Raw genomic sequence first — 12,063 nt, 5'->3', positions numbered from 1 at the left:
TTAAGGATGGTGGTGATTATTTGCTTAATACTGGTTTTCCTGTATAGCAGATATTTTCTTATGGCTATATTTACTTGAATGAAAAATCAAAGATGACTACCTGAATATTCCAGTGTATAATTATAGTACAACCTCATGAAATGGTTGATTCTGTGGTCTCAAGTCTAGAATTCAGAATTGCTGCCCAATACTGTAAATTTATTTAGAACAAAATAAGGCGGTCGGGCATGGTGGCTCACGCCTGTAATCCCAGCACTTTGGGAGGCTGAGGTGGGCGGATCACAAGGTCAGGCATTCAAGACCAGCCTGGCCAATATGGTGAAACCCCGTCTCTACTAAAAATACAAAACTTAGCCGGGCATGGTGGCGTGTGCCTGTAATCCCAGCTACTCGGGAGGCTGAGGCAGGAGAATCACTTGAACCCGGGAGGCGGGGGTTGCAGTGAGCCAAGATCGCACCACTCCACTCCAGCCCGGGCAAGAGAGCAAGACTCTGCCTCAAAAAAAAAAAAAAAAAAAAAAAAAAAAAAAAAAAAAAAAAGGAAAAAAAAAAAAAACCGCCCACAAAAAAAAAAAAAAAAAAAAAAAAAAAAGAACAAAATATAACCAATTAACTAAGCACAATTTACATCTTTAAAAAAATCATTTTAATACTACAGGCTTGACCATGAAATAATGATATGTCCATATAAAAGTGTAGGTTGACAAACTTGTCATGGAATGCCAAGGAGACTGTGGAGGGAGGGGAGACAACCACTAAAGATATAACCGTCAAATGCAAGGAATTAACTTTCCTCATTGGCTTGGATACCTGGGTGCTCAAAGAATGTGTACAAATATTAAAAATACCATTTTTAAAACTTACATCCAAAACCAGGAAGAAAAGTATATCTTGAGATATTTTTCTGCCTCATTCCAAAAGTTTCCTATGCTCATTATACAAGACAGGCAAAATCAGAAGGAGAAAATTTAGAAACATTAAACCAAAAAGCTAATAGAGAGTGTGATGTTTAAAAAAATACGGACTTAATCTCAGTTGAAAGAGTTCCATTTTTTCCTACCACAGAACTCATTAGCTAGAAAAGTGCTCAAAGCATATCTGCACATTTAACATTAAAAAAAAAAAAAAAAAAAAAAGCCAGTGTTCTGATTCAGGCAATTATTTTAAGAACCTGAAGAAAGAAAAATGAAGAAATTTCAAGATTCAAAAATGGACTGGGCATGGTAGTGTGTGCCAGTAGTCCCAGCTACTTGGTTAGCTGAGGCAGGATTGCTTGAGCCCAAGAGTTGGAGGCTGTAGTGTGCTATAGTTGCACCTGTGAATAGCCACTGCACTCTAGCCTGGGCAACAAAGGAAAAGCTTTTTTTTAAAAAAAAAAAAAAAAAAAAAAATTGGAGAGGGGGTGGGAGGTAAGTGATTTAGCCTGGGAACTCAGTTCTCTGAGATAAAGAAATACAAAATTTTAAGCTATAATGAGTCTGGATAAATTTGATCAGTTAAGTGTAATCAATACACTAGCCCTTCTGTTCAGCCTTTCCTATAATAAGCTCCTGGTTGATTATGTTCTTTTGAAGTTCCCCAAACTTGAAAAAGTAATCTGCCTAAAGGTATTGGGGTGCTGCTCTCTTTATCACCTAAGAATGCTGGTATTACATAATTTGCAGAGGACAGGGCAGTAAAACTTAGGAGTTTTCCTATTTACTATTTACTGTGTTAAAATAGCTCAAGGTTGTGAACATATCCATATTTCACATATAATCGATATTTCAAAATTCATAACCAATTTACCTTCTCATCTGAATTTCTCAGCCACTATCAGCAACATCATGTTTATGATTTTAAGTTTACTATTTTAGCTTCTTATAACAATTCCAGAAAAGTAAAGCAACCTCAAAATGAGAGATTTCAACTTGTCATCCCATAAAAGCTAAACATGAACACAGTTCCTAAGGGAAGTGAGAAACAGACGTGACTGAGATTAAATGATCTCCACTACTTCCTCCTCCTGTCAGCAAACAGCCTTATTCAAATGTTCAAAACATTGGAAGCTTTAGGTGACTTCCCTGGAAAAGGCCCCATCCCCTGCAAATCATTTCATGTAATGCACTAACGAAGCCAGGTAGAACATGGAGGACAGGAGCACATTAGGGAGCCTCTCTGAGTGTTACACAGAGATGTCAAAACTACCAAGTATTTATGCCAAATCCTGAAAGCAAAACCTCATTTTTGCAGTAACCTGGTGTGGAGACCCTCTCAGATACATCTAGTCTCTGAAGCACCTTTTGAGTTGTACGGATGTAAGAATAACTTTGAATTATAGAAGTTATATGCATCTTTAAGAATCACATTTTGATGATTATAAAATTTTTTTTCTATTTTACAACATAGGTTCAGCTACACTGAAAAAATTACACCGCTTATTGAAATACATTTCATTTTAGAAACAGACTACTAAAGAAGTCTATACAAAAACTCTAAAATAATTTCTGTAGTAAAATAAAGAGTGCGTTAGGAGAGCTACACGAAGAAAATTTGTCTTTCTCTATAATGCTTGATATACTGTGAATCATGGCCAGCTCAACTCTGTAGCTGGCACCAAAAGCTGAAAAGAATTCCTTACCATACACAGTGATACAATTAATGCTCTGGATTAATCTCACAGCCTTCCCGATTAGTACAAAGGAAACCAGGCCTATCCCCTCTTTGAGGAGAAGTCCGGGATATAAAAGCAAGCATACCTCATCAGCTGATATGAAATTATAAAATTCCACAAGTCTGAGTATTTGAAACTTATAAAAGTCATCAGAAAATGCAAGCAAATTGGGCTTTAGTTCAGTGGTTCCCTTGGTTTAGGTGACAGTCCCTCTGTGAGCTCAAGGTAGTCTTCTTGTTCATTCCCTTGGATCTGTTGATTCAGTGACACTGGCGAAGCTCTTGGTAGAGGCGGAGGAGAGGAGTCTAAGAACTAAGGAAATGCTCACCGACTCCCTCTGTGCACGCTCACACATGGGGACGTGTCTCCTGGAGAACACACTAAGGAGACGGATGTTAATGATGCTGTGCTGAACTGTTCTTCTCTGCCAGGTGCCGCAGAAAGTTGTCATCACTCTGGCCTCTATGATTTAAAGGCTCACTCTTAAAGAGAGCTGGAGGTGGGGGGAGGTGAGGGACTGGAGGGATGGGAAGGTGATGCGGGTGGTGAGGGTGTGGGTGGATGTGCAGGTGTGAGAAGGGGTGGGGGATGGGCCGAGGGGGAAGAGTGCTTACAGGATTCATATTGATTGGAGGGGTTGGGGTTGTGGGTGTGTTCACCACAGAAGGAACTGGGGTGGCTGGGGAAGTTGTAAGTGGGATCTGGACAGCAGGTGGCACATTCACGGGGCTGGTCACCCGAAAGCACTTCTCCTTGTGGGCCTTAAGCATATTCGAGAAGCGGAACCGCTGGCCACACACATCACATGGATAGGGCTTCTCGCCTGTGTGAGTTCTGCGGTGTCTCTTCATGTTGGGGCGGCTGGTGAAGCTTTTGCCACAGATTTCACAGATAAAGGGTTTCTCTCCTGAGATGAACACAGACATAAAAATGATTAACATATTAGGTGGTAATTGTGTGCTCATGCTTCTTCTTTTCTTTCTTTCTTTTTTTTTTTAATAGAAATGGGGTCTCACTATGTTGATCAGGCTGATCTCGAACTCCTGGCCTCAAGTGATCCTCCTATCTGGGCCTTCTAAAGTGCTGGGATTACAGGTGTGAGCCACTGCACCTGGCCTATGAGACTGTATTCTAGAGTCATTTAAAAATCCTCTCAAATTTGGACTTAACAGATCAGAGTAGAGACAACTAAAACTTACATACACCCTACCATCTGGGCTTAGCTAAAAGAAGAAGATAAAGATGGGGGAGAAGGCATCTACATTAGTGATCCTCTACATCCTACATAAAGAACAGTTCAAATGGCTTTCTGTGCTCAAGGACACATCCTAGATGACTCTTTGCCTTTAAATTTAGGCAAGTTAATCTGTAAGCTATTTATTTATTTATTTATTTTTTGGTTTTCTGAGACAGAGTTTTGCTCTTGTCACACAGGCTATAGTGCGATGGTGCGATCTCGGCTCACTGCAACCTCCACCTCCTGGGTTCAAATGATTCTCTTGTCTCAGCCTCCCGAGTAGCTGGTACTACAGGCGTGCACCACCATGCTGGCTAATTTTTGTATTTTTAGTAGAAACGGGGTTTCACCATGTTGGCCAGGCTGGTCTCAAACTCCTGACTTCAGGTGATCCACCCACCTCGGCCTCTCAAAGTGCTGGGATTACAGGCGTGAGCCACTGTGCCCGGCTGCAATTTCTTTTTCCTTTTTCTTTTTTTTTTTTGAGATGGAGTCTCGCTCTGTCACCCACGCTGGATTGCAGTGGTGCGATCTTGGCTTACTGCAAGCTGCGCCTCCTGGGTTCATGCCATTCTCCTGCCTCAGCCTCCCAAATAGCTGGGACTACAGGCACCCGCCACCATGCCCGGCTAATTTTTTGTATTTTTAGTAGACACAGGGTTTCACCGTGTTAGCCAGGATGGTCTTGATCTCCTGACCTCGTGATCTGCCCGCCTCGGCCTCCCAAAGTGCAGGGATTATAGGCGTGAGCCACCGTGCCCGGCCTTGCAATTTCTTTTTTAAAGAGGATCTTGCTCTGTCACCCAGGCTGGGGTACAGTGGTATGATCACAGCTCACTGCAGTTTCAACCTCCTGGGCTCAAGCAATCCTCCCAGCTCAGCCTCCCAAGTAACTGGGCCTTCTACAGGTGCCAGCTACCACATCTGGCTATCTTTTTTGTTTCTGTAGAGGCAGGGTCTCCAAATTTTACCCAGGCTGGTCTCGAACCCATGGGCTCAAGTGATCCTCCCGCCTCAGACTCCCAAAGTGCTGAGATTACAGGCATGAGCTAAGGCCCTGTCCTGTAAGCAATTTCTGATATTCCAAACAAAAGTAAGAATTTTCTGAAAATGTCCTGTGGGACAAAGAAGTCTCTTCCTGTCTATTCTTACAGAATCCTTAGCATACAGCTTGCTTTTTGGCACTGAACTTAGAAAATACTGGCTTGACAAACCTACAATATGAATTTCACACCACAGTGTTTCTCAATGAGAGTGCTACCGGCATTTCTGCAGACAATTCCTCATTATGTGGGACTATCTGGCATTCAGCATTCCTGATGCCAGCCTACTGAATACACACAAAGAGATTTCAACAAAAAAAAAATGCCCCTACGCCATTTCCAAATGTCTGTGGGTGTAGGGAGGGTGTTGGGGGTTATTGCTCCTAGTTGAGGACCACTGGGCCAATGAGTCAAAAAAGGAGACAGAATCCCATAGTGCTTAGGGCGTTTAGAAAGGAAATTAGGTTTGGGTTCTGAGGGCTTAATTTTTAAGCTTCCCTAACTTGCTTTTGAACTTACTGCTTAGTTCCATTCTGTGTCTGCCTGCTTCTCTACCCAGGCTGTAGAAAATAAAATGCTTTTTGATTCTGTATGTCCATCAGTCATTTTGTATGGGATGCTGAGGTGAGGTGGGGAGTACTTCTGTACATGCACTTTGGTGAACCATACGCTTGTATTGATCAATTCCTGCATCAGTCCTCCATATCTATAGCTCGTCTCTTTACATTAACTCCTATAAGAGTGTTGCTGTCACTTCCATTGCTGCTCCCTCTTCTCCCAACAGGTGTGTTTATTCTACTCATGTGTATTGGGTCTTACTGTATACCAGGCACTGCTAACTGCTTTACATCTATTAACCTTGGTGATCCTCACAGTGACTGTATGAGGCAGGTACACTATTACCCCTTATTTCACTCATAAGGGAATTAATAAACTTGCTCAAGTTTATATGCTAATGGAGAGTTAGGATTTAAAATCTGCAGCCTGGTTCCAGAGTTTATGTTTTTGACATATAAACCACAGTATTTCATAAACCACTCAATTTGCATTTCTGCACACATGAAGGGATGTATTTTCTTACTTTCTCATCTACTTTGGGACTCCTTTTTTTCCCACTCCTCCCCGGGCCCCTTCTTATATTACTAGGAGAAAACACCTCTTTACTCATAGTACAAATTTCTTGTCTCCAACTTTTCATTGTAATAGAAAACTGACATCCTCTATGGCCTCTTCCATGGAAGCCAGAATTTTCCTCACTTTCCTGAGAGATTGAAGAGTCAATTTGCTCCATAACTATCAGTATTATTTGAAACCTATCATATTTCTCGTCTTTACACTTTTTTTTTTGAGATGGAGTCCTGCTCTGTCGCCCAGGCTTAAGTGTAGTGAGTGGCACGATCTCAGCTCACTGCAGCCTCTGTCTCCTGGGCTCAAGTGATTCTCCTGCCCCAGCCCCCGGAGTAGCTGGGATTACAGGCACATGCCATCACACCCAGCTAATTTTTGTATTTTTAGTAGAGATGAGGTTTCACCGTATTGGCCACGCTGGTCTCAAACTCCTGATCTCAGGTGATCTGCCCACCTCAGCCTCCCAAAGTGCTGGGATTACTGGTGTGAGCCACCACGCCTGGCCCTCTTTACACTTTTCATTCTTCAATCACTGCCACAGCTAGGCTCCTTACTGTGACTCATATTCACCTTTCTGGATGAATTCTGAGCCCAGTTTGTTTTCCTTCTTTTTAATCAATTTCCTCCAACCGTCTAAAAAACTTCAACTTCTGGCAGGGTGTGGTGTCTCAAGCCTGTAATCCCAGCACTTTGGGAGGCCAAGGCAGGAGGATCACTTGAGGCTAGGAGTTCGAGACCAGCCTGGGCAACACAGTGACACCCTGTCTATATATTAAAAAACAAACAAAAGCCCTTCTACTTCTGTGTTAAATGGAATTAAGCAAATGAATTATAGTATATTTGTTTGATGGAAAATACCATTGAAAACAATGTTACAGGCTAGGTAAAGTGGATCACACCTGGAATCCCAGCACTTTGGGAGGCTAAAGCAGGAGGACTGCTTCAACCCAGGAGTTTGAGACCAGCCTCAACAAGGTAAGACTCTGTTTTTACAAAAAAATACAAACAATTAGCCAAGTGTGGTGGTGTGCACCTGCAGTCCCAGCTACTAAAGAGGCTGAGGTGGGAGAATGACTTGAACCTGGGAGGCAGAGGTTGCAGTAAGCTGAGATTGCACCACTGCACTCAAGCCTGAGCCACAGAGAGATGCTATCTTAGAACAACAACGTTATAAAGTACAGAAATGTATTTCTTTTTTCCTTTTTTTTTTTTTTGTGGTGGAGACTCACTCTGTCGCCCAGGCTGGAGTGCAGTGGCGCAATCTCGGCTCACTGCAACCTCCGCCTCCTGGGTTCAAGCGATTCTGCTGCCACAGCCTCCCGAGTAGCTGGGACTACAGGCGCCTGTCATCGTGCCCGGCTAATTTTTTGTATTTTTAGCAGAGACAGGGTTTCACCGTGTTAGCCAGGATGGCTTTGATCTCCTGACCTTGTGATCCACCCATCTCGGCCTCCCAAAGTGTTGGCATTACAGGCGTGAGCCACTGCGCCCAGCCCAGAAATGTAATTATTAACATGAAAATGTATAATCTATTAAGTTTATCTATGGTCTATTAAATAAAAGCAAGTTATGAAAATGCATGCATAAGGACGGGTGTGGTGGCTCATGCCTGTAATCCCAGCACTTTAGGAGGCTGAGGCAGGCGGATCATTTGAGGTCAGGAGTTCGAGACAGGCTCAGCCAACATGGTAAAACCCCATCTCTACTAAAAATACAAAAATTAGCCGGGTGTGGTGGCACGCACCTGTAGTCCCAGCTGCTGGGGAGGCTGAGGCAGGAGAATTGCTTGAACCCGGGAGGCAGAGGTTGCAGTGAGCGAGATTGTGCCATTGCACTCCAGCCTGGGTGACAGAGCAAGACTCCATCTCAAAAAAAAGAAAAGCATGCATGGTATTATCTACCTTTTAAAAATATATATACATGGAAAGAAATACAACAGGCCAGCCACAGTGGCTCACACTTGTAATCCCAGCACTTTGGGAGGCTGAGGCAGGGCAGATTGCTTGAGCCAGGAGTTCAAGACCAGCCTGGCCAACATAGTGAGACCCCCAACTCTATTAAAAGAAAAAAATACAACAAATGTTACCAGTGATTATCTCTAGGTAATAGGATCATGGGTGATGTTTTATTCTTTATGCTTATCTGTTTTTTTGGTTTTTGGTTTTTTTTTTGAGACAGGGTCTCACTCTGTCACCCAGGCTGGAGTGCAGTGGTATGATCTTGACTCACTGTAACCTCCACCTCCGGGTTCAAGCAATTCTCCTGCCTCAGCCTCCCAAGCAGCTGGGACTACAGGCATGCACCACCACACCTGGCTAGTTTTTGTATTTTCAGTAGAGACAGGTTTCACCACATTGGCCAGGCTGGTCTCAAACTCCTGACTTCAATTGACCCACCCACCTTAGCCTCTCAAAGTGCTGGGATTACAGGTGTGAGCCACCATGCCTGGCCCTCATTTGTAGTCTTCTATACTATAAGTGATTTGCTGCAGAAAGACCAAAAACTACTAGAACTAGCCTACTACAGATGCCTAGATTCAAATTAAAATTGGTCTTTTTTACTGCTTAGTAATCTTTTATTCACTTCTTAATGTCCACATCTGTTGTTTCAGACCTTCACTTGACATTAACCCACAATCCCATCTGCCTCTAAATCTCATTATTCATTACGCCCCATCTCCTAAATGTGTTTAATGGTTGATATTAAGGTTTCTCTGAAACTTCAAGGTTAAGATTACAATGAGGTTGAAACAAGGATAAATACAAATCTAATTTTAAAATCAACTACCTGTACAATGTTCCACTTTAAGGAAGAGCTGGTAAATGGGTGGCAAGAAGATATAATTACAGCTAAATTCATCAAGGTAACTGGAAAAGCATGTATATTAATATATCTAAAGATATATCTGAACTTTTACATGTAGATAAAGCTAACCTAATTGTACAGCAATGTAATGAGTCTGAAGAAAAAACAGTATAAATGAAGACAGAGAACCTACAGAGAAGCTAGAAAAGAGCAAAAATTAGGCTAGTTGTCTTTTGTATGTGGTCTGTCCAATAAACACAAGCATTCCAGTCTGCTTAGGGTGAATATCTTTGGGCAGAATAAATATATATATACATACACACACCCCCTCCTCACACACACACACACATACATATATACACACACACATACATACATATATACATCTAACCGAAATCTTTCTTGAATTTTAAACCCATTTTTCTTTTAATTTAATTTTATTTTTTTGAGACAGAGTCTCGCTCTATTGCCCAGGCTGGGGTGTAATGGTGCAATCTCGGCTCACTGCAAGCTCCCCATCCTGGGTTCATGCCGTTCTCCTGCCTTAGCCTCTCGAGTAGCCGGGACTACAGGCCCCACCACCATGCCCAGCTAAGTTTTTGTATTTTTAGTAGAGACAGGGTTTCACCATGTTAGCCAGAATGGTCTCGATCTCCTGACCTCGTGATCTGCCCTCCTCAGCCTCCCAAAGTGCTGGGATTACAGGTGTGAGTCACTGCGCCCGGTCTAAACCCATTTTTCAGACTGCTTACTTGAATGCCCCAGAGATATCTCAAAACAAGTACAAAATTAAATTCGTTATCCTATCTATCAAACCTGCTCTTCCCTCTACTATTCTCTATCTTGACAAATAGTTTTATACCCCACATCTGAGACTAACCCTTGATTCTTCCCTTCTATGCTGCCCTTTGATACTACTAATATCCAATCAATCCCCCAAGTTCATCCAAACAAATCAATAAATAAAAGTTCATTCAAACTTGGTGATTGAATACTATTTTGATAGTACTGATATCCAGTCAATTCACCAAGTTCTACTTTGTATCACTTTTAAAGTGAGAACTTTAATCTCATTGGTTGCCATTACCATAAATTTTATTTTATTTTACCTTATTATTTTTTGAGATGGAGAATCGCTTGAACCCAGGAGGTGGAGGTTGCAGTGAGCTGAGATCACGCCACTGCACTCCAGCCTGGGTGACAGAGCGAGACTCTGTTTCAAAAATAAATAAATAAATAAAATAAAGATAATAATCTCCTTAATAGATTATTACGATACAAAACACAAGTAAAGTGCTTACAACAGTATCTGGTAAAGTGCTTACAACAGTATCTGGCACATAGTACTCAACGCATTTTACCTGCTATTATCATCACCATCAACACCATCATTACCATTCAGCAGACTATAAGCTCCTTAAGAGCAGAAACCAGGTCTTAATTCATCCTTGTGTCTCTAGGCACATAGCACTGTGCCTGGTATAAGGAGAATCAGTAGGTATTCTATTTTGAACTCACCCTATGTCCACACCATCCTAGTAAACCCTGACTGATGGCCGGTCAGCCTTCCTAAACAAGGTCTGCCTCATTTCTCTTTAACTGCAAGAAACAGTCCAATACTGTCAGTTCATACAATGTCCTTAATCCCAACCAAAACACACTGCTGTCTCTAAATGTAGTTTCATTAAGCCTTAGAGATCTATCTGTATCCCCTTCCTTCTCTAAAGCTAATCCTTCTCTAAAACCAACATTTCTCCTGCACCCTTCAGGTACTACTGTCATTCTTATTTAATATCAAGAAACCAGAGGCCTAGAGAGGTTACACAATTCTGCTAGTGATTGGCAGAGCCAGGTTTGTCCAACTTTACCATCTAGCTGCTTTTCCAGTTTGGACACTCTGAATAATATTAAAAGGCAGATGACAAACCAGAGGTAAGTATTTCAACATTAGTGAAATTAAAAAAGTCAAACACTAATGGAACGATGAACACAGAAAAGGCACAAGCAATTCAGAAAAGAAAATACATTGATAACTATTAAGCAAATAAAAATGTTCACTCTTACCTAGTAATTAAATAAATGCAAATTAATATAAGAAATCATTTCTCACCTATCAAATCAGCAAGGATTTTATTTACAATTATAAAGGGCTGGGCAAACAAGTATTTTCCCTCTGGGTTTTTAAAATTTTCTTTTTAATAGAGATGGGGGGCTCACTATATTGCCTAGGCTGGTCTTGAACTCCTGAGCTCAAGTGATCCTCCCACCTCAGCCTCCCAAAGTGCTAGGATTACAGGCGTGAGTCAGTGCACCTGGCCACAAATGAGTATTTTCATTTTCATACAGCTGGCAGGAGTATATGTGGAGGGCATTTTGTAATACATGACACTAAGTCTTAAAAATGTGTATATCTCTTTGCTATAATAATCCTACTTCCAAAAATTTATCCTAAGTAAATAATTACAACTGTGATAACACTGTGATAAACAATATTGTAGCTATTTATTTTTTTGAGATGGAGTTTTGCTCTGTCCCCAGGCTGGAATAAAGTGGCTTGATCTCAGTTCACTGCAACCTCCCTGTCCTGGGCCCAAGTGATTCTCCTGCCTCAGCCTCTTGAGTAGCTGGGATTACAGGTGTGTGCCACCACACTCGGCTAATTTTTTGTATTTTCAGTAGAGACAGGGCTTTGCTGTGTTGGCCAGGCTGGTCTCGAACTCCTGACTTCAAGTGATCCACCCACCTTGGCCTCCCAAAGTGCTGACATTACAGGTGTAAGCCACTGTGCCTGGCCTGTGGCTATTTATAACAGTAGAAAAACTGGAAACAGAAATAACATAAATGTCTAGCAGGGACCTGGCTAAATACGTGGAGAAAATATCCTTCACTGGCCAGGCTCAGGGGTGGGGCTCATGTCTGTAATCCCAGCAGTTTGGGAGGCTGAGGCGGGTGGATCACCTGAGGTCAGGAGTTCAAGACCAGCCTGGCCAACATGGTGAAACCCCATTTCTACTAAAAATAAAAAAAAAAATAACTAGGCATGGTGGCATGTGCCTGTAATCCCAGCTACTTGGGGGCTGAGGCAGGAGAATCACTTGAACCTGGGAGGTATAGGTTGCGGTGAACTGAGATCGGGCCAGGCCTGGGCAACAGAGTGAGACTCTGTCTTTAAAAAAAAAAAAAAAAAAAAAAAAAAA

At 42.0% G+C, this 12,063-nt stretch overlaps 1 protein-coding gene across 5 annotated transcripts in view; it reads right to left on the bottom strand.

Moving 5' to 3' along the window:
* Positions 1–12,063, bottom strand: part of ZNF652 (zinc finger protein 652) — an 83,625-nt gene that overhangs the window by 5,618 nt on the left and 65,944 nt on the right. For 3 of the 5 annotated variants that reach the window (XM_017854008.1, XM_017854010.1, XM_017854009.1), the window contains exon 6: positions 624–3,560. In XM_017854008.1, the coding sequence (XP_017709497.1) occupies positions 3,049–3,560 (512 nt within the window). In that variant the 3' untranslated portion in view covers positions 624–3,048. Of the gene's footprint in view, positions 1–623; positions 3,561–12,063 lie in introns of those variants that run through there. The other 2 variants (XM_017854011.1, XR_001881844.1) reach the window with 2 other exon arrangements.

This window comes from Rhinopithecus bieti, unplaced genomic scaffold, assembly GCF_001698545.2.
Source record: "Rhinopithecus bieti isolate Rb0 unplaced genomic scaffold, ASM169854v2 scaffold_35856, whole genome shotgun sequence".
NCBI lineage: Eukaryota > Metazoa > Chordata > Mammalia > Primates > Cercopithecidae > Rhinopithecus > Rhinopithecus bieti.
Note: the sequence above shows the minus strand (reverse complement) of the source record. Positions and strands in the feature narration are given on the sequence as shown.